This window comes from Canis lupus, chromosome 8, assembly GCF_048164855.1.
Source record: "Canis lupus baileyi chromosome 8, mCanLup2.hap1, whole genome shotgun sequence".
NCBI lineage: Eukaryota > Metazoa > Chordata > Mammalia > Carnivora > Canidae > Canis > Canis lupus.
In genome coordinates this window covers 68824040-68850044 of record NC_132845.1, presented here as the reverse complement: position 1 = coordinate 68850044, position 26005 = coordinate 68824040, and the positions used below count along the sequence as shown (strand labels likewise).

General features: G+C 55.9%; 2 protein-coding genes across 2 annotated transcripts in view; one reads left to right on the top strand and one right to left on the bottom strand.

Annotated features, from left to right (window-relative positions):
- The first annotated feature begins 1257 nt into the window (after window positions 1-1257).
- Window positions 1258-19256, top strand: EPHB4 (EPH receptor B4). Its single transcript, XM_072837282.1, has 17 exons — window positions 1258-1763; window positions 4534-4604; window positions 4803-5090; window positions 6049-6445; window positions 8190-8345; window positions 8534-8866; window positions 9157-9281; window positions 9648-9813; window positions 10895-10997; window positions 11217-11281; window positions 11395-11508; window positions 11601-11848; window positions 15367-15582; window positions 15888-16037; window positions 16439-16632; window positions 16835-16990; window positions 18167-19256. The coding sequence occupies exons 1-17, from the start codon at window positions 1712-1714 to the stop codon at window positions 18294-18296; spliced, it is 2964 nt and encodes a 987-aa protein (XP_072693383.1). The 5' UTR covers window positions 1258-1711; the 3' UTR covers window positions 18297-19256.
- Window positions 19257-21665: 2409 nt separating this feature from the next.
- Window positions 21666-26005, bottom strand: part of ZAN (zonadhesin) — a 38927-nt gene continuing 34587 nt past the window's right edge. The window contains exons 40-47 of the mRNA XM_072837281.1: window positions 25670-25847; window positions 25203-25376; window positions 24799-24938; window positions 24163-24362; window positions 23930-24068; window positions 23488-23628; window positions 21976-22072; window positions 21666-21882 (exon numbers count right to left, since the gene is read on the bottom strand). Coding sequence (XP_072693382.1) covers window positions 21864-21882; window positions 21976-22072; window positions 23488-23628; window positions 23930-24068; window positions 24163-24362; window positions 24799-24938; window positions 25203-25376; window positions 25670-25847 — 1088 coding nt within the window. The 3' untranslated portion in view covers window positions 21666-21863. The remainder of the gene's footprint in view (window positions 21883-21975; window positions 22073-23487; window positions 23629-23929; window positions 24069-24162; window positions 24363-24798; window positions 24939-25202; window positions 25377-25669; window positions 25848-26005) is intronic.

The following is a 26005-nucleotide window of genomic DNA, read 5'->3' as shown; positions in this document are numbered from 1 at the left end:
AAGTGCGCTGGGACAAGAGGTCACTGCAAGCCTGGCTGTGCTCTCTGGGGGGTTAGAGGCGCTTGGCATTCCACCCCCCACTACCTTCCCCAACCTCCTTGGAGCATCAAGGATTCCTCCTTCCCTCTCTGTGCTCCTCAGGAACTCCCGACTCTGTCTCCTTTAAATTTCTGAATATAATCCCTTTCCTTCCAGCTCTGCACTGGCGGGATCCCGCAGCGACCCCATCCATCCCACTACCCACACCATAGGCGCGCTGACGTAGAAGGGGGCTGGTGGGAGTAGCACTGCTTTCCCCGGACCCTCCCCTCTAACTGATAGGATAGCGTGGGGGGGCGGTGGCGGCCATGAGAGGAAGAGCCCTCCCAGACATCCCGAGGGCCCCCAGGAGCCAGACAGGAAACAGCCTCGGGAAAGACAGCAGCAGCCCCGGCCCAGCCCCAGGGGTCAGAGCTGCGGGCGACCAGGAGATCTCCTAGTGAGAGTGAAGACGGTGATTTGGGAAGCCATCCAGACCTTTTACTCTCTCGGTCCCACCTACCTTTTATTTACTCCTGTTTCGCTTTTCTCTATAGTCCTCCCCATCTCAAACCAGTTGCCCCACTTCCCACATTTTCCTGCGCTAGGTTGCGCGCACAGTGGGTCCTCAATACCTAGTGTTTGATGAATGACTGTGTGACGTTCGCTCCAGGATCATCTAAGCTAGGGTCGCTGCCTGGAGGCCCGATGCGCCACCCTCCATCCTCAAAAGCTTCCCCCAAACGTGGTCCCCTGCGTCAAGGGTGGCGTTGGGCGCATCCAGAAGTCGAATCCGAAGTCCGCAGGAAGGTTGGAGCGGGCTTCGAGCGTGCGGTGTACATTTGCGCGCACGTCCGGGAGGCCCCCAGGGCTGCTGGATGTGCTTCTCGGCTGCCTGCCGCGTGCTGGGCCCGGACCTGCCCCGGGGGTCCCCGGGCCCCGGCCCCGACACGCGCGGTCCCCGTCACGGCGCACGGCCGCGGTGCACGTCTGGGCGGTCCCCGGGCTCCGCGCCCGCCGCCCCTCCCCCTTCTCCAAACTTTCTCCCAACTTCCCGACCTGCTCCGCTCGGCGCCCCGCTCCGCTTCCCTCATGAATTATTCAGCAGCGCGCGCTCCAATCAGCGCGCCCCGGCCCCCACGCCGAGCCCCGGCTGCGGGAGGAGGGAGCTCCCCCGCCCCCCGCGCCCCTCCCTCCCCGGCCAGGCGCCGCCCGGCCCAGTCCCAACCCGGCCCAGCCCCGGCCCGCCCGGCCCCGCGCCGCAGTCTCCCTCCCTCCCGCTCCGTCCCCGCTCGGCTCCCATCCTCCTGGCCGGCGCGGAGCGCCCTCGGCCCGGCGGCGCGAGCAGCACCACTCCTGGGAGGGGGGGAGACCGCGAGCGGCCGGCCCACCCCCAGCCAGCCGGGGCGGGACCCCGAGGCCCCGGAGGGACCCAGACTCCAGGCACGTCCCGCTCTGCGTCCGCTCCGAGCAGCCAGTGCGAAGACGCCCCCCGCCCGCCCGCGCGCGCGGCGGGGACGCGGGGCCACACCTGGGCGCCGGTGCCGGGAGCGCCCGCATGGGCCCGCGTTGAGGGCCCCGACTGGGAGTCCCACGCGGGGAGTTGGTGTCTGCACTCTCGGGGGGGGTCCAGACCTGGGGGGGCTAGTGCCCCCCAAGCTCGGATCGGATCCAACCCGAGAGAGCCGGCGCCATGGAGCTCCGGGCTCTGCTTTGCTGGGCTTCGCTCGCCGCGGCTTTGGAAGGTGAGTTTCCCAGGGGGCACCCGGGCACTCCAGGGGCCCCCAAAGTTGGGCCTCGGAGTGAAGGGGCTGGCCACTCTGCTCTTACCCCGGTACCCCAACCCCGAACACTTCGGACCAATAGTGCTGGACCGGGCGGGGGGCGGGGAGGAGGCGGCCCAGCGGGGAGTGGAGGTTTCTTTTGTTTGGGAAAGAGAAGAAGTGGAGCTCCGTCCCGGGACGTGCCTCTGCCCCAGCTTCCCAGACTCTTCACCCTGATTCCGCACGCCTTTTGCAGCCTTTCCTTTCTCCCCTACTCCAGTATCTTCCAAAGTTTCTGTCCCTTTTCCCACTTTTGCCAAACATGAGGCAACGTTTTTGGGATCTGCTGCAGACAAGGCAGAACTTTGTGCTAGGCCAGAAAACTGCCCCCACCCCCTATTCCTCAGCGTTCACACCTTGATCCTGCAGTTCTCCTGCCTCTGGCTGGACGGCCACCGTCTGCACTCACTCTCCAAACGCCGGGATTTCTCCCAGAGCCACTGTCTCTGCTGCAATGAGGCCCCCCTCCCTGGTTTCCCCAGGCTGCACCCTGGCCCTTTAAATGCTGTCTAGACCCCAGCCCGGCACCAGTCCTGCCCGAGTCCCTTTCTGCACCCCTACAGGCCAGCAGAAACTGACCTTCACAGTTCCCATGGCACCTGAACTTAGCCTAACTGCCAATCTCTCTAAATTTCTGATTTTTCTGTATACCCTCCCCCGCACCCCAAATGTTTCTTCCCCTGTAAGTCTCTTCCCTCCCCTCACCCCCTGGAGGGGGAGCCAAGAGCCCTGTAAACCCTTCTCATAAGGCCCTAATCTCCTTTTCAGTGAGCTGCCTCCTTCCCCCCTTCACTGCCTAGAATCAAAGGGGTCTGGGGGGGGTGGTGGTCGTGGGGGTCTGCTGAGGAGGAGGAATCAAAAGCAGTTAGAAACCCATCTCCCCCAGCCTGGGCTGTGCTGCTCTGGGCCGAGGATCAAAGGCTGGAGACGGGGAGAGGGGACCCTTGCCCAGTTCTGAGAAAGAAGGGAAGAAGGAAGGCAAAGTAGGGAGAGCCCCCCCCCCCAAGCTCCCCAGGGCAAAGTGTGGTGAAAAGAGGAAAATAAGGCGAAGGAGAAAGGCAAATGCTTCCATGCTGACACTTAAGTGCATCCCAAGCCCGAGGCCAGTGCTAAGCCCATTACATTTTCTTCACCTTCCTAACAGCTTGGCAGTGGGAGAGGGACTGTTGCCCCCATTTTACAGATGGGGAAACTGAGGCTTAACGAGGCGTTAAGTCACCTGCCTGGGGCCACGTGCCCCCATGGAGGTGGAAGGCGGGAGATAGAAAACAGAGAAGGGACAGCGACACTCTGAAAGGGAGGTGGACAGAGGGCGGGGGAGAGAGGTGAGAGGCAGGACAAGTGACAGATCAGACCAGGCTCTCTGAGCCGGAGATAGGAGGAGAGAAAGTGAGGCTCTCAGAGCTTGAGGACAGCCCTGAAACAGACAGTGTGTAAATTGGAGACAGGAAAACACTATCCTGGCTGGAACAATGGAGGGTGGAGACGGCAGCCTCTAGCCACCCCTTCCCAGAACCCGGGCATCCTGTCCCCAGCGTGCTGGGCTGGCTCCTGCCACCACCCCGTCCGGGGGACCCAGGCCTCATCTCAGGCTGGCTGGGGGTCCTGCCTGACCCCTTGCCCTCCGGTGGACATCATTTGGTCCCTGGGAGGAGGCTGCCTGCCCCACCCACCCACCTTCCCTTCCCTCCTCTCCCGCAGCCCCCACGGAGCAGGAGCCTGAGGGGGGAGGAACGTGGGGAGGACCTGCTCCCAGGTGTGCTGCTGGATCTGCTGGGGGTCCCCCACATGGCATGGGCCTCCCTGGGGATTCCCCTGCCCTCCCTCCACCCTGCACTGCCAGGGCCTGTGATGTTTCTCCTAATCCCCCCTTTCCGCCAGAGCCCCACCCTCCCTCCCCCCTACACCCCTCCCACGAGACCCAGGCCGAGCCAGGTGTGTTCACCCCTCCATACACCCCTAAAATCTCCTCCCTTTCTCCTTCTCATAACTAAATCCAGATGTGAGGCCTCTGCAGGCAGGGGCCAGGGCGGGAACCCAAGCGTCCTGGCCTCCAGCACTTCCTCCTCTGACAGCAGTGAGCTCTTGGGGGGGCGGAGCAGGGGGCGGGGGAGGGGCGTGGGGGAGTAGGGCTGGACCTTATGAGCTCAGTACCACCCTCCAGGATCTGAAGGCCTGGAGGGTTTGGTCCAAAAAGGGGGTGTGGGCCCAGAAAAGAGGGGTGGAGTTGGGGGGAAGGAGGCAGCTACTTTTGAATATAGGGAAGGGACCATGGGTTGGCCACGAGGCTGGCCCTGTAAGGAGGGTTATCCCTGTGCCTACAGGTCTTTGCCCTTCTCAGGTCATGCCAGGTCCAGGGTCTAGTTCAACCCTGCCTGAGCTTGCTTGGAGCTTCTCCTCTTCTCAGGGACCAGCAGTTCTCAGAGGCCTAGATCTCGGAGTCCTGAGAGGGTAGCTGGGTGCCTGCCAGCTGTTAGAGGTGGGGTTGGCACTCAGAAAAAAAGCTGAGAAGGGGGAGCAGCGGAGGGCAGGGCTTGCTCCCCTGTTCCTCTCTCCACTCACCTGGCCCCAGTTGCACCAGCTTGGAGCCAAGAGGACCCACCTGTCTCAGGCAGTTCCCAGGGATTTAGTCTTCCCAGCGTCTCTCCTCCAGTGCTGACTGTCCATCTGTTCATTTGTCTGTCTGTCTTAGAGACCCTATTGAACACAAAGTTGGAAACTGCCGATCTGAAGTGGGTCACGTTCCCTCAGGTGGATGGGCAGGTAACAGCTGGGTCCAGGGGCTGGGACTTGGAGGGACGAGGGAGGAGGGACAAGGAGTGTCCATGCTGGCCCACTGTGCATGCCATCAGCTGGAACAGATGTTCTCTGAGCCCTTTTGCTCTCAGAGGTCCCCTCCGTCTAGCACAGCCAACCTCCCACGGACCTCCCCTCCATAAACTGACCCCCTGCTCCCCACAGTGGGAGGAGCTGAGCGGCCTGGATGAGGAGCAGCACAGCGTTCGGACCTACGAGGTGTGTGATGTGCAACGGGCACCAGGTCTGGCCCACTGGCTGCGCACTGGCTGGGTCCCGCGCCGTGGAGCTGTCCACGTGTACGCCACACTCCGCTTCACCATGCTTGAGTGCCTCTCCCTGACGCGGGCTGGCCGCTCCTGCAAGGAGACCTTCACCGTCTTCTACTTCGAGAGTGATGCTGACACGGCCACAGCCTTCACACCAGCCTGGATGGAGAACCCCTATATCAAGGTACATGGGTGCATGGGGTGCAGCTGTGGGCCAGCATGGGGCTGGGCTGGGTCAGTAGTCTCAGGTGAGCTTCCAGGGTCCTGGGCCGGGACACTGGGGCCTGGAAGCAGGAGGCTCCAGTCCGGGGAGGGAAGAACGTGGTCTACTATGTGGGGTTGAGCTGCCACCCTGGCCCCCAACCCCAGGGAGGTTGTCGAGGCCACCCTCTGCCACATCCCACATTCTCCGAGTACACGTTGCCTTTCATGAAGAGACATTCTATGCATCTGCTGATGCCTCACCCCGAAATGCCTCCTTTCTGTTCTTTCTACCCAATTCCTACTTGTCTCAGAAGCTTCAGCTCCCCTGGGATGCCTCTGCTGTGGTGCCTGCCCTGTCATAGGCACTTTACCTGTCATAGATCTTTTTTTTTTTCCTTTTCAAAGATTTTATTTATTTATTCATGGGAGACACACACACACACACACACACACACACACACACACACACAGAGGCAGAGACACAGGCAGAGGGAGAAGCAGGCTCCATGCAGGGAGCCCGATGTGGGACTCGATCCCGGGGCTCCAGGAGCACACCCTGAGCCAAAGGCAGATGCTTAACTGCTGAGCCACCCAGGCGTCCCACCTGTCATAGATCTTATCATGCTTTTAACACCTATTACCTTCATTTTGGTTTCCTTGGCTCCAAGCCCAGGGCCCGGCTCGGAGTAGGTGTTGATAAATGTCTGCAGGATGAGTGAACAGAAAGGGAGTACAGGATGGAGGCTGGACACATCATAGGACCTCAGTAAGCGTCAATGGGTAATGTTAGGTCATGCTGGGAAAGGTAGCAAAATGGCTCTGGAACAGGAACTGAGGTGATCAGGGACAGGGTGAGCTGGGAAGACGAGAATAGCCTACCTGCCAGGTCTTTGGGGAGTGGAGGACAGCTGCAATGAGTCTCTTTCCTCACCTGGCAGGTGGACACCGTGGCTGCTGAGCACCTGACCCGGAAGCGCCCTGGGGCTGAGGCAACAGGGAAGGTGAACATCAAGACACTGCGTCTGGGCCCACTCACCAAGGCTGGCTTCTACCTGGCCTTCCAGGACCAGGGTGCCTGCATGGCCCTGCTCTCCCTGCACCTCTTCTATAAGAAGTGCTCCCAACTGACTGTGAACCTCACATACTTCCCGGAGACGGTGCCTCGGGAGCTTGTGGTGCCTGTGGCAGGGAGCTGTGTGGCCGACGCCGTCCCCACTCCTGGCCCCAGCCCCAGCCTCTACTGCCGGGAGGATGGCCAGTGGGCTGAGCAGCCGGTCACGGGCTGCAGCTGTGCTGCTGGCTTCGAGGCCGCAGAGGGGAATACCAGGTGCCGAGGTAAGGGCTGGTGTCCTTTCCGTAAAGCTTGCCGCACATCCGTGTGGGGAGGGTCCTGTACCCTCACTCTTGGATTCAATCGAATTTCCATTTTGAACATTGTTCATTCTCAAGGGCACTCAGAGGTCCCGTTTCAGAGCCCCAGCATAGGTCTGAGCTCTTCCACCCTCTTTCTCCTCATTATGTTTCACATCTTTCTGTATGAGGGATGCAAGGGTGTCCTCAGCATGGGGGGACCTTGTTGGACTTTGAGGGCAAAGGCATCTATAGTCTCTATTTCTTGCTCATTATGGGTTTCTTTTTTTTTTTTTTTAAGATTTTATTTATTTATTCATGAGAGACACAGAGAGAGAGAGAGGCAGAGGGAGAAGCAGGCTCCATGCAGGAGCCTGACGTGGCACTCGATCCTGGGTTTTCAGGATCAGGCCCTGGGCTGAAAGCAGTGCTAAACCGCTGAGCCACCCAGGCTGCCCAACATTATGGGTTTCCTCTAACTTACTGATACTGAATTCTCGCTTAGCTGTTCCTTTAGAGCAGGCATTCAGAACCTGGGTTTTGTAGATAGAAAGTAAGGGATCTAGGAACTTGGGTAGAGAAAAAAAATGACCTAATTGTCACTCGCCTCCACCTGAAATTGGCCTTGCATGTGGAATGACAGTGATAGAGGCCAACGGTTCACAGTAGGACTGAGACTTGCACATCCTTCCAATCATGGCTGTTTTCTCAGCCTGTTAAAAATTAGGCAAGAATGTCCAAATGCCATTTTTTTGCTTATCATGACTTTAGGATTACAGGGGCTGCTGTATCTTGTAAATAAACAAACACTGTATTCTTAAGGCACGAACTTGTTTTCTTCATGTTTTGGGTCATTGCATTTCTTTTTTTTTTTTTTAAGATTTTATTTATTTATTCATGAGAGACACACAGAGAGAGAGGCAGAGACAGGCAGAGGGAGAAGCAGGATCCATGCAGGGAACCCGACGTGGGACTTGATCCCGGGTGTCCAGGATCACGCCCTGAGCTGAAGGCGGCACTAAACTGCTGAGCTACCCAGGCTGCCCCTGGTCATTGCATTTCAATTCACTTGGTTTCCTTTGTGATCCTCTGTGTTTTGTGGTGTGCATTTATTTTATCTTTTGAATGTTTTTTTTTAAGATTTTATTTATTTATTCATGAAAGACACAGAGACACAGAGGGAGAAGCAGGCTTTCTGCAGGGAGCCCAATGGGGGACTCGATCCCTAGACCCAGAATCGTGCCCTGAGCCGAAGGCAGACACTCAACGAAGGCAGATGTTTAACCGCCGGGCCACCCAGGCATCCCTTTTTTGAATACTCTATTTATTTATATGAGAGAGAGAGAGAGCATGTGTGCACAAGCAGGGGGAGGGGCAGGGTAGAAGGAGAAACAGGCTCCTTGCTCGATACCAGGACCCCAAGATCATGACCTGAGCTGAAGTCAAGATGCTCAACTGACTGAGCCACCCAGGTACCCCTGTGGTGTGCATTTAAAAACATAGTTCTGAGCAGAGGCCTCTTGGTTTCACCTGGCAGCCACAGGGTGTGGCAGTGGCCGGGTGGTAGTGTTGAGGTCAACAAAGCTTCAAATCCCTGATTTGTAGGGAGAGTCTCCTTCTTCTCTTAGATGTTAGGTTTTTGAGTTCTTCCCTCCCTGTACCCCACTTTGCACTCCCTGCACCCTTAAGAGCAGCTGAATGTTTTCGGTAATCATTGTCTCTCTTTCAGCCTGTGCCCAAGGCACCTTCAAGCCCTTGTCCGGGGAGGGGTCCTGTCAGCCGTGTCCAGCCAACAGCCACTCCAACACCATCGGCTCACCCATGTGCCAGTGCCGCATTGGGTACTTCAGGGCCCGCACAGATTTCCGGGGAGCACCCTGTACCAGTAAGTGACCAGTGACCCCTGAGGTGGCGGGTGGATACCTACCATAGCCCCCAGCTTCCCCAGCCTTCCTCCTATTGGCCCTGGCCTGCTGATGCCCAGCCAAGATAAGAAGCCAGTGAGGATACCTGTGTACCTCGAGGTGCTTCCCTGACGCTTGAGTCAGCCTCTGCCTCCCTGGTGTCCCGCAGCGCCACCCTCTGCTCCCAGAAGTGTGGTTCCCCGCCTGAATGGCTCCTCCCTGCGCCTGGAGTGGAGCGCCCCCCTGGAGTCCGGGGGCCGAGAGGATCTCACCTATGCTCTGCGCTGCCGGGAGTGCCGCCCTGGGGGGTCCTGTACACCCTGCGGAGGAGACCTGACTTTTGACCCTGGCCCCCGGGACCTTGTGGAACCCTGGGTGGCAGTTCGTGGGCTGCGTCCAGATTTCACCTACACCTTCGAGGTCACTGCCTTGAACGGGGTGTCCTCTCTGGCCACTGGACCTGTCCCATTTGAGGCTGTGAATGTCACCACTGACCGTGAGGGTGAGATGGGGAGCCGGTGGTCAGCTGGGAGGGATGCAGATGGCCTGAAGGGAAAAAGGCAGGGGCAGGACAGTGGGGTCGCTAGGAAGCATGGAGCGTCAGGACTTGCAGGGTGAGAGGCAGGCAGAAGAGTAAAAAGAGGTGCAGACTTCAGGACGGGGCAGAGAGTCACGGGAGCCCTTGAAGCAGCTGGAGATCTGAGACAAGTGTAGCCAGCAGAGGCAGAGCTGGGAAAGTTAAAAGACAGACTTGCCGTGTGCAAATACCCTAATGGGTCGTCTCCCTCACAGTACCACCCCCAGTGTCCGACATCCGGGTGACACGGTCATCGCCCAGCAGCTTGAGCCTGGCCTGGGCTGTTCCCCGGGCCCCCAGCGGAGCTGTGCTGGACTATGAGGTCAAGTATCATGAGAAGGTGAGACCCGGACTTGCCCCTAGGGTTTGGGGTGGGCCGTGGGATGTGTTCTGGGGGCTGGCTGAATTACAGGGATCTGAGAAGTGTTTGAATTTCAGCTGTGCTGAGTACTAGCTGTGTGACGTTGGGCCAGCCCCCTTGGCCTCCCTGAGTCCAACATCCCCAATGTAAAACAGTTGTAGTAATAATAACGACCCCACAGAATTGCTGTGAGGATTAAATGCTATAACGAAAGCCAAACACTTGCCACATAGCAGAACCACGATGCAGAGACGGGGACACAGGGTCTGGGAGGGGGAGAGGTGGGAAGAGCAATGGAAACCAGAGAGCCCTGGCTTACGGCCAACCCTTCCCCCTCTGGGACAGGGCACAGAGGGCCCCAGCAGCGTGCGGTTCCTGAAGACGTCAGAAAACCGGGCAGAGCTGCGGGGGCTGAAACGGGGAGCCAGCTACCTGGTCCAGGTGCGGGCACGCTCTGAAGCCGGCTACGGGCCCTTTGGCCAGGAGCACCACAGCCAGACCCAGCTGGACGGTGAGCCCCGGGACCAGGGCGTCGGCCAGGGTACTGCCCCTCCATCGCATAGGGGGCCTTGCCTGTGCCCTCGAAGGACCCCTGAAGTCACATTCCCGTGCTCCGTCAGCCCTGAGGCATTTTGGCCTGCGGAGGGGAGCATAGGCTGCAGAAACCAAACCAGCAGCATGGAGGGAAGACCTGCCCAGTGGCTTTCCAGCTGCGTGACTCTCTGCCAAAGCCTGACCCTTAAGCCCCACCCTGCCTCCCCAGATTGGAAATAGCACGAGGTCTCTCTCACAGCCTCCAAAGGATGACACCTATTTTTTTTTTAAGATTTTATTTATTTATTCACAAGAGACACACTGAGAGAGAGGCAGAGACACAGGCAGAGGGAGAAGCAGGCTCCATGTGGGAAGCCCGGAATGACACTGATTCATTATAATGCTTGTTGGCTGAGAGACTTTCAAATCTTTGAACGGTTTGAGGCACGATTCACATACCATACAATTAATTCACCCATTTAGAGTGGCTTTTCATATGTCGAGAGTTGTGTGACCATTGCCACAATTAATTTTAGGATATCACAGCATCCAAGGAAAGATACTCCCTCAATCACCCGCACCCCTGGCAAACACAAATTTACCTTCTGTGTTTATGGATTTGCCTCTTCTGGGCATTTCATACAAATGGAGTCCTACACTGCAGCTTCTTCCTTCACTGGGCACAACATGTGCCAGGTTCGTCCACGTTTGGGGTGTATAGCGCTTTTTATGGCTGGAAGATATTCCATGGTATAGCGATAGCCTGTTTTATTTGTCCATTTGTCCATTTCATCTGTTGACGGACATCTGAGTTACTTCCACATTTTGGTTATGGACCTTTTCATTTTTAGCTTCTGGGACCTTCTGTGGTCACCACTATTTATAACTGAACAAAATCAAGCCTGCTTTGGCTGTAACAAGGCTGGGAAACTTCCTTGCGGAGGTGCCCACGCTGCTGGAAAGCAATTTGGTCTCAGGAGAACATACCTCAAGCCTTGCAGCTGGTTGCAGGGTCCCTGGGGGCCGTCAGCTTCTGATCGCGGGTTTTTCTGTCCCAGAGAACGAGAGCTGGCGGGAGCAGCTGGCCCTGATCGCGGGCACAGCTGTCGTGGGTGTGGTGCTGGTCCTGGTGGTCATTGTCATTGCTGTTCTCTGCCTCAGGTAAGGACTCTGGGCACCTGGAGGCCCGTGGGGAGGCCCATGTAGATGACCAACTACCCTCTTGCTCCAGGGAAGCCTCCCTCCGTGCCCTCAGAATACTTCTTTCCCCTTGGAAGCTTTTCTGACCCCCCCGCCCCCGCTCCTCCTGTGCCCATCCTGTCCCTCTGGGAACTCGAGATGTGTTGAGTCCATTTACCGTTTCTTTCCCGTCGGCCACAGGAAGCAGAGCAACGGGAGAGAAGCTGAGTACTCGGACAAGCATGGACAGTACCTCATCGGGCACGGTGGGTAGGCCTGTCCTGAAGGAAACGGGACTGGGGCAAGAGGTGGGAATCTGGGCATCTGAGTGCAGGGGGAGGCTACCTCTCAGTTAATGGGAGCCCACATGATTTCTCAGGTACTAAGGTCTATATTGACCCCTTCACTTATGAAGACCCCAATGAGGCTGTGAGGGAATTTGCGAAAGAGATTGACGTTTCCTATGTCAAGATTGAGGAGGTGATCGGCGCAGGTGAGAGGGAAGGTGGACACCCAGGGTCTGGGCTGGGGAGTCGGAGGGCGGGGGGCGCGAAGCAGGGCTGACTCTTGGCATCCTTTCTGAAGGTGAGTTTGGCGAGGTGTGCCGGGGGCGGCTCAAGGCCCCAGGGAAGAAAGAGAGCTGTGTGGCTATCAAGACCCTGAAAGGGGGCTACACAGAGCGGCAGCGGCGGGAGTTCCTGAGTGAGGCCTCCATCATGGGCCAGTTCGAGCATCCTAACATCATCCGCCTGGAGGGCGTGGTCACCAACAGCGTGCCTGTCATGATCCTCACCGAGTTCATGGAGAATGGCGCTCTGGACTCCTTCCTGCGGGTAAGCCCCCGGCCCCTAGCCTCCCGCGTCCTCCCATATTCCCCCAGCACAGCCAAGGAGCTCAGAACCAGGACAGGTGGTAGGGTGCACATCATACCCCCAATGCCCTTTGTTCTCCCTGGAGGGAGTTCCCAGGACAGCTTGAGTTCCCAGGACTGGCCTTTCCTGTGTCTCTCAGTGTGTTCTGGGGGCTGGCTGAATTACAGGGATCTGAGAAGTGGAATCTGAGTGGAAAAGGCCTGTCTGTGGGGCCAGCAGACCCGGGATTTGGAGGGGTGGTCATTTGTCCTCTTGACAAATACTTCCTGAGCACCATCTGGTGCCTCAGCCATTGTCCTAAGTCTTGGGAATAAAGCCATGAACATCTCTGCACTTGACAGTGTGGTGGAGACAAACAAGCTTTTAAAAAACAGGGCAGCCCTGGTGGCTCAGCAGTTTAGCGCTGCTTTCAACCCAGGGCCTGATCTTGGAGACCTGGGATCGAGTCCCACGTCGGGCTCCCTGCATGGAGCCTGCTTCTCCCTCTGCCTGTGTCTCTGCCTCTCTCTCTCTCTCTCTCTCTGTCATGAATAAATAAATAAAATCTTTAAGAAAAAAAAAAAAACAATAAAAAACAAATATTTTGGAGAAGTGACTAGAGATGATGGGGAAGAGCTTATTTTATTTTTGTCACTTTAATAGGTTTTACTCAATACTGTTTTATTTTTTAACTTTACATCTTTTTTAAAAAAGCAAAAACATCTTCCTACAGAGCAAAATAGCATTACATTTAACAGAATTATGATGCTTCCTTGGGATCATCCAATACCCAGTTAACATTCCCATTTCCCTAGCTGTCCCCCCACACAGCTCTTCTCCTGGTTTCTCCAAACTGGGATCCAGTTCACGATCAAACATTGCACCTGGTGGCTATTTTTTTTTTTTTTTTTTTTTTTAGCCTCTTCCAAATCCAGGGCAGTCCCTTATTGTGATACTGACATGCTGAAAAGCTGGACCTCATCCCCTTGAATGTCTCACCTTCTGGATTTATCAGCCTCTTGTGGGGGGGGGTCATTTAGCTTGTTTCTCTAGTTCCTTTAAGGGAAGATATATCTAATGTTCTAATAAGTCCAAAAATAAATATCCATGGCCAGCCTACATCAGGGATGCTGTGTATCCTGCATGACACCCCAACCAGAGATAGGCTACCTGGCTGTTACCAGGAGAGCTGCCAAGGCAGGCCCTGAGTATTGTGATAACAGCCTGACCTTCCACTGTCAACATAAGAGTCTGTTCCATTGGTATCAGACAAAGGTCCAGTTCCCAGGAGGGGAAAGGGATCTATTTTAGAAGAAATGATATTTGGGGGGCAGCCAGGTGGCTCAGTGGTTTAGCATCTGCCTTCAGCCCAGGGCATGATCCTGGAGACCCAGGATCGAGTCCCACTATCAGGCTCCCTGCATGGAGCCTGCTTCTCCCTCTGCCTGTGTCTCTGCCTCTCTTTCTGTCTGTGTGTGTCTCTCATGAGTAAATAAATAAAATCTTTAAAAAAAAAGAAATAATATTTGGGTAGATGGGAAAGAGCCAACCATGAGCGGATGGGAGGGAGAAGCACACTAGGGGAACCAGAGTGGGCAGGAACCCGACATATTCAAGAAGCAGAAAGGCCTAGGTGGCTCAGTCAGTTAAGCATCTGACTTTAGCTCAGATCATGATCTTGGGGTCCTGGGATTAGGCTCCAAGTCAGGCTCCCTGAGCAGTGGGGAGTCTGCTTGTCCTCCCTCTACCCTTCCCCCTGCTCATACACATACTTGCTCTCTCTGTAAATAAATAAATAAATCTTTTTTAAAAATGGCAGAAAGGCCAGTGAAATTAACCCAAGCAGAGGAGCAGAGGTATATCTCCATGTACATGGTGGTCAGACCACATGAATCTCGTGACCTTAGTAAGGAATTTGGATTTGATTAGAAGTTCAAGGGGAAGGCTTTGGAGGGATTTCAGCTGGAGGGAGGTGGTTTTAGGAGCTCCTTTTGGTGGTGGTAGGGAGCAAGAGCCAGGAGCCAGTGAGGAGACCTACACCTACAGTCCTTTGAGGTGTAAGGGTTGCAGCTGGGTGGGGAGAAGTAGCTGGATTTGGGACATGTTTTGGAGGCAGGTCCAACAGAAACCTCCTGATGGATTGTAAGTGGCAGGTGAGGGAGAGAGGAATCACAGAGACTCCGGGGTCTGGCCTGAGCATCTGGCCTGAGCATCTGGCCAGCGGTGTTTCCACAAGGTGAGATCCCAGGCCTGGAGAAAGTGCAGGCTTGGAGGACAGGTTCAGAATTCAGGTTCTGGACTCTGACCCTGGCACTATGGCTGCCAAGGATCTCTGCATGCTTGCTGAACCCAGAAGATGGGATTCTTTTTTTTTTTTTAAGATTTTATTTATTTATTCATGAGAGACACAGAGAGAGAGAGGCAGAGACACAGGCAGAAGGAGAAGCAGGCTCCATGCAGGGAGCCCGATATGGGACTTGATCCCGGGACTCCAGGATTATGCCCTGGGCTGAAGGCAGGTACTAAACCACTGAGCCACCCAGGGATCCCCAAGAAGATGGGATTCTTTCACTGTGACTGGCTGGCTGGCTTATCTGGTGAGAATAGACTCTGTAAAGGTCAAGGTCAAACTTTCTGTCTTGGTTTGGTGCTGTCTCAGTATCTCGCAAGCTACATACAGCTGGTCCAAAAGGGCTGAGCAAGAATGCTCTGGTTCAGTTCAAATGCATCTACACCTGTAGACTGCCCAGAGCACACTCCAAATTAGATCAAAAGCATTTGTTGAGTATGCCTTGGACGTAAGCTCTGTACTAGACTAAATAGAAGAAAATGTTAAAGCAATCTCCTTACAATCTTTTTTAAGATTTATTTATTTACTTCGGAGAGAGAGAAAGCATGAGCAAGTGTGAGCAAGACCAGGTGGAGGGGAGGGGCAGAGGCAGAGGGAGAGAGAATCGTTAGGCAGACTCTCTGATGAGTGTGGATGAGGGGCTTGATCTCACAACCCTGAGATCATGACCTGAGCCGAAATCAAGAAGCATGCTTAACCGATGAGCCACCCAGGAGCCCCTTCTTATAATCTTTTTTTTTTTTTTTTAAGATTTTACTTATTTATTATTTATTCATGAGAGACAGAGAGAGAGAGAGAGAGAAGCAGAGACACAGGCAGAGGGAGAAGCAAGCTCCATGCAGGGAGCCTAATGCAGGACCTGATGCTGGGTCTCCAGGATCAGGCCCCGGGCCAAAGGTGGCACTAAACCACTGAGCCACCCGGGCTGCCCCCCTCCTTATAATCTTAAGTGTCGTGTCAGGTTAGTGCAGTGAGAGCTGAGAGCTCAGGGTAAGAGAAAAGCAGGGGACTTACCTGGGAAGTCAGCAGGCCTGCCCTGCAGGTGAGTGTGAGATGGGTCTTCAAGTGGCAGATACGGTTTAGGGGGTGGAAATCCAGGGTAATGGCAGGTGAGCTGCCCTAACTGCCCTCTCCCCTGTCTGATCTCCAGCTCAATGATGGGCAGTTCACTGTCATCCAGCTGGTGGGCATGCTTCGGGGCATTGCCTCTGGCATGCGGTACCTTGCTGAAATGAGCTATGTCCATCGAGACCTGGCTGCCCGCAACATCCTGGTCAACAGCAATCTTGTCTGCAAGGTGTCTGACTTTGGGCTTTCCCGGTTCCTGGAGGAGAACTCTTCTGATCCCACCTATACAAGCTCTCTGGTGAGGCTAGGGGACCCAAGTATGAACTGGGTTCTTAGACGCAGGTGGGGAGGGAAGGTTGGAAAGGTGGGAGGCGGAGGGATTGGTAGTTCCAGTTCAGGGACAGGATATAGGCACAGACCAGGGAGAGGACAGTCAGCTTAGGTAGGGAACCCAACTTCCAGTGTCCAGGAAAAGAAGAGAGTTGAAGAGCTGCATGTCTGAGTTCCAGAGAGAAGGGAGACCTGGGGAAAAGGCAAAGGCAGGGGGTAGAATGCCTGGGTCCAATAAGTTCCTCAGCTCACCTTTTCCTCTTCCATCTTTAGGGTGGAAAGATTCCCATCCGATGGACAGCCCCCGAGGCCATTGCCTTCCGGAAGTTCACATCTGCTAGTGATGCGTGGAGCTACGGAATTGTGATGTGGGAGGTCATGTCCTTTGGAGAACGGCCATACTGGGACATGAGCAATCAGGATGTAAGTGTCCCATGGCCCCACCAAGCTTTCCTGAACGTTCTCTCACTGGGGATATGGGGTAGGGAGTGGGGTCCCCAGAGAGCTCATCACTGTTGGGTCCTTGAGGCACAAAATAGAGTTGTTTCTGTATCCAAGACTTTCATACAGCATATCTGGTCACAGCAGGACACGGTGGAGGAGGGCAGGGTTGGGAAGTTACTAATCTAGATCATGGCCCAAGAGCCACTGGGGCATCAAGCCCCCAGCCAGCTTTGACCCCAGCCAGGAGGACCCTGGATCTGCCATTCTCTGGTCTATGGCACTTCTCCCAGCATCTGCTAAGTCACCATCTTCTGGGGGTCCTTTGGCATCCTTGTTCTCCCTGGGAGATCCTCACCCAGTGCTTCTACCTGTCATTCTAGGTGATCAATGCCATTGAACAGGACTACCGGCTGCCCCCGCCCCCAGACTGCCCCACTTCCCTGCACCAGCTCATGCTGGACTGTTGGCAGAAGGACCGGAATGCACGGCCCCGCTTCCCCCAGGTGGTCAGCGCCCTTGACAAGATGATCCGGAACCCGGCCAGTCTCAAAATTGTGGCCAGGGAGAATGGCGGGTGAGGACCCCGGAGGGTGGGCCTCCTTCCTGCACTCTGCTATCACTCGAGAACCCCTCCTTCCCCTTCAGAGGTATCCAGCCCTCTGGCGTTATGTGGGCTTGTTGGTTGTCCCTGTCCACTGCTCCAAGTCTGGGTGCAAAGTCCCCACCTTGATGTAGCCTGGGAACTCACTGCACCCTTCTCCATCCTTGCCTTACAGCGCCTCACACCCACTCCTGGATCAGCGGCAGCCTCACTACTCAGCTTTTGGCTCCGTGGGTGAGTGGCTTCGAGCCATCAAGATGGGACGATACGAAGAAAGTTTTGCAGCTGCTGGCTTTGGCTCCTTCGAACTGGTCAGCCAGATCTCTGCTGAGTAAGTCATGGTGGTTGAAAGCCAAGCAGTCTAAGGGGTACCTGGGGACCAGAATCAGGCTGGCGAGTTTAGCAGGAACCTTTGAGGGCACCTCCTGGTGCCAATTCTGTTATTGAGAGCACCCCTAAAGTAACAGCCCCTGGGGGCTGAGAGCCCAGGGGATCTTCTGGGCCAGCAGTGCCTACCTCACCCCTGGGCCATCCTGCTCCTGTCCTGCCATGGGTATCTATCTTTGTGCATCTATCTACATTCCAGACTCTGCTCTCACATTAACAAAGTGTCAGCTCTGGCTGTTTTCCCACCCATAAAAGGAGAAGGTTGGATTAGGTTTCAGAGATCATTTCCAACTTTAATGTTAAATGGTTTTATGGTTCCAATGCCTCCCAAACACTGTGTTTTGGCCTTTCTGGTTTTCTCCCTTTCTGCCTTCCCATGTCCCGCCCAGGCTGTCTTCTCAGCCCAGGTTTGAATAACACATGGAAGGAAGAGAAATCTGGAACCAGAAATCTGGAACCAGAGGGGCGTGCCCCTCTGTCCTCCCCCCCTCCCCACACACACACACAGTGGGTAGGTCATGGGCCCCCTGCTCCCTCCCTTGTTCCAGCAACGCCCTGACACTGGTCCTTACTCTCCATTTCCCACCGTTGCCTTTTTCCCTTATCTCAGGCTCCAGGCCTCAGGATGGGGGTGGGGGGTGGCGGGTGGCGGCTGCTCCGCTGCTGCTCGTTTTCCCTCCACCCGCCCCTTCCTCCCCACCCGCTCTTCCTCTCTCAGGCCTTTTCCTTCTGACTTCTTTCTCCTCTAGAGCAATCCGTGCAGCCCCTTCCCCCAACCTCATTTTGTGCTCTTTTCTCTCATTCGTTCCTCCTCACTGATTTCTCTGCCTCTCCCTAATCCTTGCTGGAGCCCCAAGCGTCAGCCCCCCGACCTCCCACCTCTGGCCAGCCAGTCTCGGATACCTAGCCCCACCCTCCACTGCGGCTGCGCAGAAGGACTGTCCGCCTCCTGCTCCTAAAGCCTCTGGAAACTGCCCGCCCCTGTTGGCAACTAATGACGTGTGACCCTCCCCTGCTGGCCCTCTGATTGGCTGACGGTCCTGAGGCGGGGCGTGGTGTCTGGAGCTAAGAGCCTCCCCGGGAGCCCTGTGGCCTCACCTAGCTCTCCCTTTTTCCCCAGGGACCTGCTCCGAATTGGAGTCACTCTGGCGGGACACCAGAAGAAAATCCTGGCCAGCGTCCAGCACATGAAGTCCCAGGCCAAGCCTGGAGCCCCAGGCGGGTCGGGAGCACCAGCCCCCCAGTACTGACCTGCACCTGCTTGCCTGGCCCCACTGCTCCTGAGCGGCGGGCACTTGCAGCTTGGGGACACAGCTCCCCTTCTTCCTGGGGCAGAGTCGGATGGGGACCCAAGGGGCCTCTATACCTGGGCCCCGTTGGATTGCACTTTGAACCCGTGGGGGTGGGGAGCTGGCAATTTTGAGAGGCAGGATTTGGGGATTCTGCCATAGGAGCGTAGGAATCACATGCCCCCCAGGCGGGAAGCTGGTCTCTCGAGACTGGGTGTGACCAGAGAGGAAGCGCCTGTAATCTGCCAGCTTCCCCGATGGTGGGCACGATTCCCGCAGCCTCCCTCTGATCCCCAGCTAGGGCCTCACGTGCCCCCCTCACCACGAAGGGCCAATGCACTGCCCTGCAGACCAAAGAGAAGAGGGTGACCAGCCTGTGAGCTCGGGAGCGGAGCGCGTCGCGCTGTGGCGGGAGGCGGGAAGGGGCGTCGTGGTCCAGGGACCAAATCATTGGACCTGGATGTCCCAACCTTGCTGCTGTCTTCCCGAACTCAGTTTCCCCTTGTAAATGCCCCCTCCCCCATCTGCTGCCTTCATATTGAAGGTTTTTGTTTTATTTTTTGTTTCTGTCTTATTTTTCCTGCCCCAACTCCTTTTTTGTTGTTTTTTGTTGTTTGTTTTTCTGCTGTCTTTGTCATAACTTTCTGTGTTGGGGGGGCCTGTTTCATTATTGTCTCCTTTGCCCAGGGTGAAACAGGAACTCATCGTGTCTGTTTCCAGAACAGTGCCTTGCTCACACCACAGCTCCCAGACACATTCCTGCCCCCAAGTACCCTCGCGCTGTGTCCATGAGGGGGAGTTGGGGGGGGGAGGTGGTGGTAGAAACTAGAGACAGACACCGGTGCTTGGAGGGGTTCTTAAATTATATTTAAAACATTTTTTTTTTTTTTGTATAAATAAAAGAAAATGGGAAGCTTTGCAGTCCTGGGGGTATTTGGGAGTGGGGGACCGACTAGGTTTCTGCCGAGAGCAGGACCTGGGTATGGGGGAGTGGTTGGAGGTCTGGAGACAGGGCTGTGGGGGGCTGCAGGCTTGCTTCCCGGCCCCAGGGTGTGTTTGAGGGGGTGGGGTGGGGGCAGTGGGAGATGAGTCATTGGCAGCTGCTTCTAACGGCTCCAGATGGCTCTGCCAAGAGCCCAGGGCACCTCCGGGGTGGGGCTCTCTCTCCCTCCCCTGTCCTGGTTCCCCAGCCCTGGTAGGGGGCCATGGGAGACTAGGGAAGCTTTGAGCTTATAGCCCCGCCCTGCAGCCCCTTGACATGGAAGAAGGGGGCATCAGAGGGGGCATCGGCTGGGGTGGAGGGGTTCCCTCAGATGAAGGGGCCAGATGTAGGCCAGATGTTGACAGCTAGGGTTGGTTTTGGAGGCAATGGGAAGAGTCTGCATGGGCTGTGGGGGAGGGGCAGAAAGCTGGAGTGAAGGATGTGGACCCCCCACGGGTACACACACACACTGGGCTGGGCCGAGTCCTGTCGGGAAGACAATTCTCCCTTTCAAGGTGCTGCCCAGGCAGGTTCTCCCAGCCTCTTGGGAAGGGGAAGGGAAACTACCTGAGTGTCTGCTCCCAAACAGGAAGACAGCAATGGGGTCAAGCCCCTTTGAGTCTTTGTTCCCGTCTTCTGTTCCTTCCCTCCTGGTCTGCCCACACCAGGGTCACCTGCAGGGGTCAGCGATCTTTAGCGGGGGTAGCCTTGCTGTTTCTGCCTCAGCTGTCCCCTGTTGTGTTGGGGTCTGCAGGACCTCAAATCACAGCTTCTACCCTTCCCAGCCCAGGGAGCCTTGGGTGGTGATCCTGTCTGCGGTTTCCTACCAGTACCAGCCTCTTCTGGAGTCCCTAGTACCTTGGAACCTCTATCCCCTCCCTGGACCCATCACCCACGTTTTGTACACTTGAGGGTACGGGAGGGACTCTGTCCTGCCGAAGATGGAGGGGGTCTGGGTCCAGGAGCAGGAGGCCTATCTGGAGGATGCCACCCCCAGCCACCCCTTTCCCCTGCCAACCAGACATCTGAGCTAGATAAGGTGACCTTAGGTCTTGAGGGGAGCAGAGGTCAAGGGGACAGGGTACAGATGAGTAACAGAGACAAAAGGTCAAAGATGAAGTGAAGGGAGCTCAAGTGGGGGTAGGTGTGTAGCAAGGAGGCCCACAATGCCCAGGCTAAAGCATGGCCAGCTCATGGGGCCCTCTAGCCGTGCCCAGCTCTAGAGCATAGTCAGGGGCCATCTCTCCCTACCCAGGGCCCTCCCCCACCCAGGTGGGACCTCTGTTCCTTAAACAGGCAGCTGCAAAGTCATCTCAGAGAATAAGCACAGAACCCAGTGTCTTGCCTGCTTTGGCATCCCCCATCCCTTGGGATCTTCAAACCTGATCACCCCCACCCACAAGCTAGGACCTGCCTGATGGGCGGTGTGGGACCCTGGGAGAGGGGTCAGAATGTTTGCCCTTTGGCCTCAGGCTGAGGTGAGCTGGCCAGCCCTGCTAGGATGGGGCACAAACTCCTGGGCACCCTGGATCCCACCAGTTGCTATAGTAACCCCTAGACCCTTTGGAGAAAGGTATGTGTGCAGAAGGTGGGGGCCTCCTGAGGGTCACAGGCAGTCTTGCCCTTCCTAAAAAGCTACATTACCCATCCTTAGCCTGCACCCAGTGATTAGATCTCATCGTTAGAGATGTCTAGGTGGCTCAGCCGTTGAGCGTCTGCCTTCGGCTCAGGTCATGATACCGGAGTCCTGGGATCAAGTCCTGCATTGGGCTCCCCACAGGAAGCCTGTTTCTCCCTTTATGTCTCTGACTCTCTGTGCCATGAATAAATTAAATCTTTTAAAAAGAAAAGAAATAAATGTCAGGGTCCAGGATCACCTTCCACTAGCCCTGGATTCCTGTGAAGAGGGACAGTGCAGCTTTTTCTCCTGTTTCCAGAGGCTGGAGGGCTGGAAGCCTCACCCCCAAGCAGCTTTGTCCAAAGAACAGGCCAAGAACAGCCCAACCTCCGTCCCCCTCCGGTCCCCCTCCACCCAGGACACTTTTGCAGGCACCTAGCTGTAGTCCTCTCCGACCTCCCACACACTTGTGCCCCTCGCTCCTATCTCATCCCCCAAGACCCTTCCTCTACTACAATCATGGAAATTCACATTTCAAAAATACATTTTAGGGGCTCCTGGGTGGCTCAGTTAAGGGTCTGCCTTCAGCTCAGGTCATGATCCTGGAGTCCCAGGATCCAGCATCAGGGGGTGGGTCCACTTCTCCCTCTGCCTTCCTCCCCTGCTGCCCCCCACCCCTGCTCAAGTTCTCTCTTTCTCACTGTTTCTCTCTCTCTCTCTCTCAAATGAATAACATTAAAAAAAATACATTTTATTTTCTCTCATTTTTTGAGGACAATTCAAAACTTGAGGGGCTTGAAGGGTATGTTCTAGAACAAAATCTGAGGAGAAAGCGAGCAAACCTGTATCAGAGGCAGACTCAGCTTCCAGCTGCTGGAGTTCTGGGGTGGGGATGGTTCTCACCAGTGTCTGCCAGTCTGCCTCTGCTCTAGCTCTGCGTTTTCTCCCTGGGGGTTGTGGGGAACAGAGAAGGGTTGGTGCCCGCTCCCCTGCTGACTCATCCTCACCCACCCCTGCTCATCCCCTTTCCCAGAACTCACCTCTTCTTCCTGGAAACACATGCCCTGGTCACGGCAGGCACTAAGACCAGCACTGGTACAAGCATCCCCAACAGGATGGCCGCAAAGTTGGATGCTTCTGGGGTGCAGGGGACAGAACATAGGGACATGGGATAGAAGACATGGGGGAGGAGACGCCCCCTTTGGATCCTAAGTGGCCACCCAGAAAGGACAGCAGCTCCTAATTTTCTGGGTGGGACTAGGTCTTCCTCCAGAAGGCTGTTGCTCCAAGGCCTCAGCACCATACCCCTAGGATCCTATTGTGTCTCTGGACACACAACTCTCATCAGCCTTGTTAAGGAGGATGTTCAGCGAGCTGGTCCCCTCAAGTCCAGGGTACCATCTTGGCCAGTGCTTCTCAAAGAGCAGCCCTGGGATCATTTCCATCAGTCACTCAGGAGCTTGTTAAAAATGCAGATGTCTGGGCCCACTCCAGACTTACTGAATCTAAATCTCTGGATAGGGGGTGGCAGTGGGGGTGGGGGGGGTGGAGGGTGGAGGAGGGGGAAGTCCTGAAAGGAACAGATTGAAAAAGCCACCCCCACCCCACCCTGGCCCACTCTGAGGGGAGATAAAGCTGGTGAAAACCACTGGCCCTGAGGCTCAAGAGAAGTCTAGTTTTGGAAGAGGAGAGAAAATAAAAGTTACTGGGAAAGGTTTTGGTGGGACACAAAATGGGGAAATGAGAGTGGGGTGAAGCAAGACTAGAGAAGAGAGAAAAAAAAAAAAAACTAGAGAAGAGAGCTGGGCTTCAGAGAGAGGATCCCAGAGTACAGCAGTCCTCCCTCACCGAGAGCTTGGCTTTCCACAGGCTCAGCCACCCACCATAACCCATGGTGCAGAAGCAGATGGTCCTCCTCCTGACACAGCCTCACAAGGTCAACAGTAGCCTAATGCAGCAGCACAGGGCCTCGATCATTCACCCCAATTCATTCCCTCACCTCACCATCATCACAAGAAGAAGGGAGAGTGCAATACAATTGGATAGTTTGGGAGAAAGACCACAATAGAGTGACTTTGGTTACAGTCTATGGTTATAATTGTTCTATTTTGTCATTGCTGTTAATCTCTCATTGTGCCTAACTTGTGAATAAAACATCATCATTAGTATGTACATGTAGGAAAAAGCATGGAGTTCAGTATGGTCTGTGATTGGATGGGGTCTTGGCAAGGACTCTGCACAGATTAGCAGGGGCTACTGTACATCAGTAGGGGATGGGTACAGGGACTCAGATTCTTTGAGAGCCCTCATTCTGCTGATTTCTAGGGATCATGTTATACTATTATGTTTTATATAATCTACATTATATTAATAATATACTATCTATCTGTTATAGACCTATAGTGCTTGCTTCGGCAGCATATATACTAAAATGTTATAGACCTATAATAGATATCTATTATACATTAATGTTCTATATATGGAGTAATGCTCCAGCAGCTGGTGGTAGGGAAGGGGCTGTGAGGACACAGGGCCTGGGGTGAAGTTCTTACCTGGTTTTCGGGGAGGTGGCACATTCCGAGACTCTGTACAGAGGTGTCCCCCATAACCAAGCTCACACTCACAGGTGAAGTGGGTTCCCTGCTCCTGGCACCGCCCATCATTCTGACAGGGGTTCTGTAGACACGGGCTCTCTGTGAGGATGAAGGGAGTTATAGAGGGTTCTAGGAGGATACCCGCAGCCAGACAGAGGGGAGGTCATAGAAAGCTAATGCCAGGAAAAGGCACCAGCACTGAGCCTAGCAGATAGCAGCTCTTTCCTCCCTCTGCGCTTCCCAAAAAAGGAAGCAAGAGCTGGATTGAGTGGTAAACTTCCTGACAGCAAGGGGGAGGGTCTCGAGCACAGGACCAGGAGGGACGATCCTCTGTGCAGCACCCCCAACCCCACTCAGACCGGGGGCGGCAGCTTGAAGCAATGGGGAGGTCTGGGCTCACCTCGGAAGCAGCCTCGAGTGAGGTTCCCCAGGGTGCATATCTCCCCAGCACGGCAGCTCAGTGGCTCACACAGCAGCACACCAGAGCTGGCACAGGTGCAGCGCTGGGAGCAGTCCTCAGTCACAAAGCTGTCACCACGCTAGAGGGGGAGAAAGGCCGGGAGGAGGCCATCTGGCTTTTCCTCCCTTGCCCAGCTCTCCTGCCCCCATCAGGCCTCCCCTCCCAGCGCCCACCTGGTAGTAGACGCCGTTGTTGGTGCAGCCGCAGTGGGCCAGGGGAAGGCTCCAGGCACCGCTATAGACATAGCCAGGGAGGCTGGCACAGCCTTCCACGCAGGGCCCCTCACAGTCCCTGGGGGCTGCCAGGTTGGCACAGGAGGCTGGGCATGGCGTCATACAGCTCTGATAGACGGTGTTGGCCGGACATGCCAAGGCTGACGGGAAAGTCATAGTGAGCATGGTGGCCGGGCTGGGGCCTACCCGACAGGTTCGGGGAATGTGGGGCTGGCAGCCGGATGGGGGCACAAGGTCAGCCACCAGAACACAGAGCTTGATAGAAGCCAAGGCCAGAAGAGTGGGCCGGCTGTGGGTGTCTTTCTGTCTGACATTAAGGTGTGCTAAGGGAGTGGAGGAGCAAAGCTGGGCACTGGCTAGGAGGAGCAGGATGGACTGATGGGGGGTGGGGGGTGGAGGGTGTGCCTTCCTGGGTGGGGCAGAGAAGGAGGGTGGCTTGGGAGGACACAGACAGGGTGAGTGGGGGGGGGGTAGGGGAAGCCCACGGGGGGCAAGGGTGGGAGCTCAGAGCGCATCGGATGGCAGGAATGGCCAAGAGGGTGGGGGACCAGCTGCTGGGGAAGGTCAGTGCCTCACCACAGTGGGTGTGGTCCCGCCAACTGGCCAGGGTGGCGCCCGCCTCCTGGCAGATGATGGCGTACCCGCTGAGGACCTGGCAGCGCAGTTCCTCCTGCTCTTTGGGGTTCCGGGCGGCACACAGATCAAACATACAGTGCCTGGGGGCAACAGGACAGGTGAGGGGCTGTCAGAGACGGGGAGGCGAGGAGACCCGGCCCTGCAGAAGAGGACCTGGAAGCCCCAGCAGGAAGACGTCAGGCAGTGTGTGCATGTGTGCGTGTGTGAGTGTGAGTGTGTGGGGAGGGGTGTCACAGGAACTGAAGCCACAGAGAGAAAGAAGTGAGCCAAACAGAGCTCGGATCCCAGAACTGGCAGCAGGACCCAAAGAAAGGCCAGTCCCCATGCCTGGGCCCTTGACTCACTCCTGGAAAGGCCCCGGGGCCACAGTCTGATGACAGGCAGCAAAGGGTCCATAGGGGTCCACCAGCACCGTACACGCCTGGGTGCTATTGATGAGCCGCAGCTGCTCCACGCTGCATTCTGATGCGTGGAAGCCTAACTCCTCCTCTTCCTTCTCTTCCTTCTCTTGAATGGCTCTGGGGCAGAGAACAAGAGGGCGCCAGGTGAGACCCATGAGGACCGTGAACTTGGGGAGACCTGGGGAGGAAGAGTGGAAAGGCACGAACACAGCCTGGGGTCAGCAAGGCTGGTGTCCCCACAATCGGTCCAAGATGCAATGGCAGGATAAGAAGATCAGGCAAGTCCCGGGCTCTCGCCCTCAGGTGTCCTTCTCTGCTGAGGAGATGAGGTAAGAGGGCGTGGACAGCTACCGGCTGATGCTCCCCTCTCCAGGGCCCAGCCTCCCTGCTCAGAGCCCCAGCCCTCTCACCTTGAGAAGCGGGCGAGATCACCTCCCGTGATCTTCTGTACCTCCCAACTGTGGCTAAAGCTGACAAGGTTGTCAGTGACAGTGCCATTGGGCAGCATAAAGTCATTCCTTTTGTTCCCATCGAAGTTCCCACACAGGCCAAGCACCAGCTTCTTATACATACTGGGCAGCGTGATGACTGTAGGAGGAAGGGATGTTCAGAAGTGAGGCTCCTCACCACCTCTCCAGCCCTCCTGGCCCCTCCCCTGGAGCCTGGGGTCCCAGTCCCATGCAGGGGTCTCCTCACCATGGCTGGCCCGCTGACGGTGGGGTTTGCCCGGCCTCGTCCTAGGCATA

Coding starts and splice junctions, on each gene's coding strand:
- EPHB4 (XM_072837282.1), top strand. CDS start 1,712: ATGGAGCTCCGGGCTCTGCTTTGCTGGGCTTCGCTCGCCGCGGCTTTG. Junction 11,509..11,600: donor TGAGGAGGTGATCGGCGCAG/GTGAGAGGGAAG, acceptor TCCTTTCTGAAG/GTGAGTTTGGCGAGGTGTGC. Junction 16,633..16,834: donor GTGGCCAGGGAGAATGGCGG/GTGAGGACCCCG, acceptor CTTGCCTTACAG/CGCCTCACACCCACTCCTGG.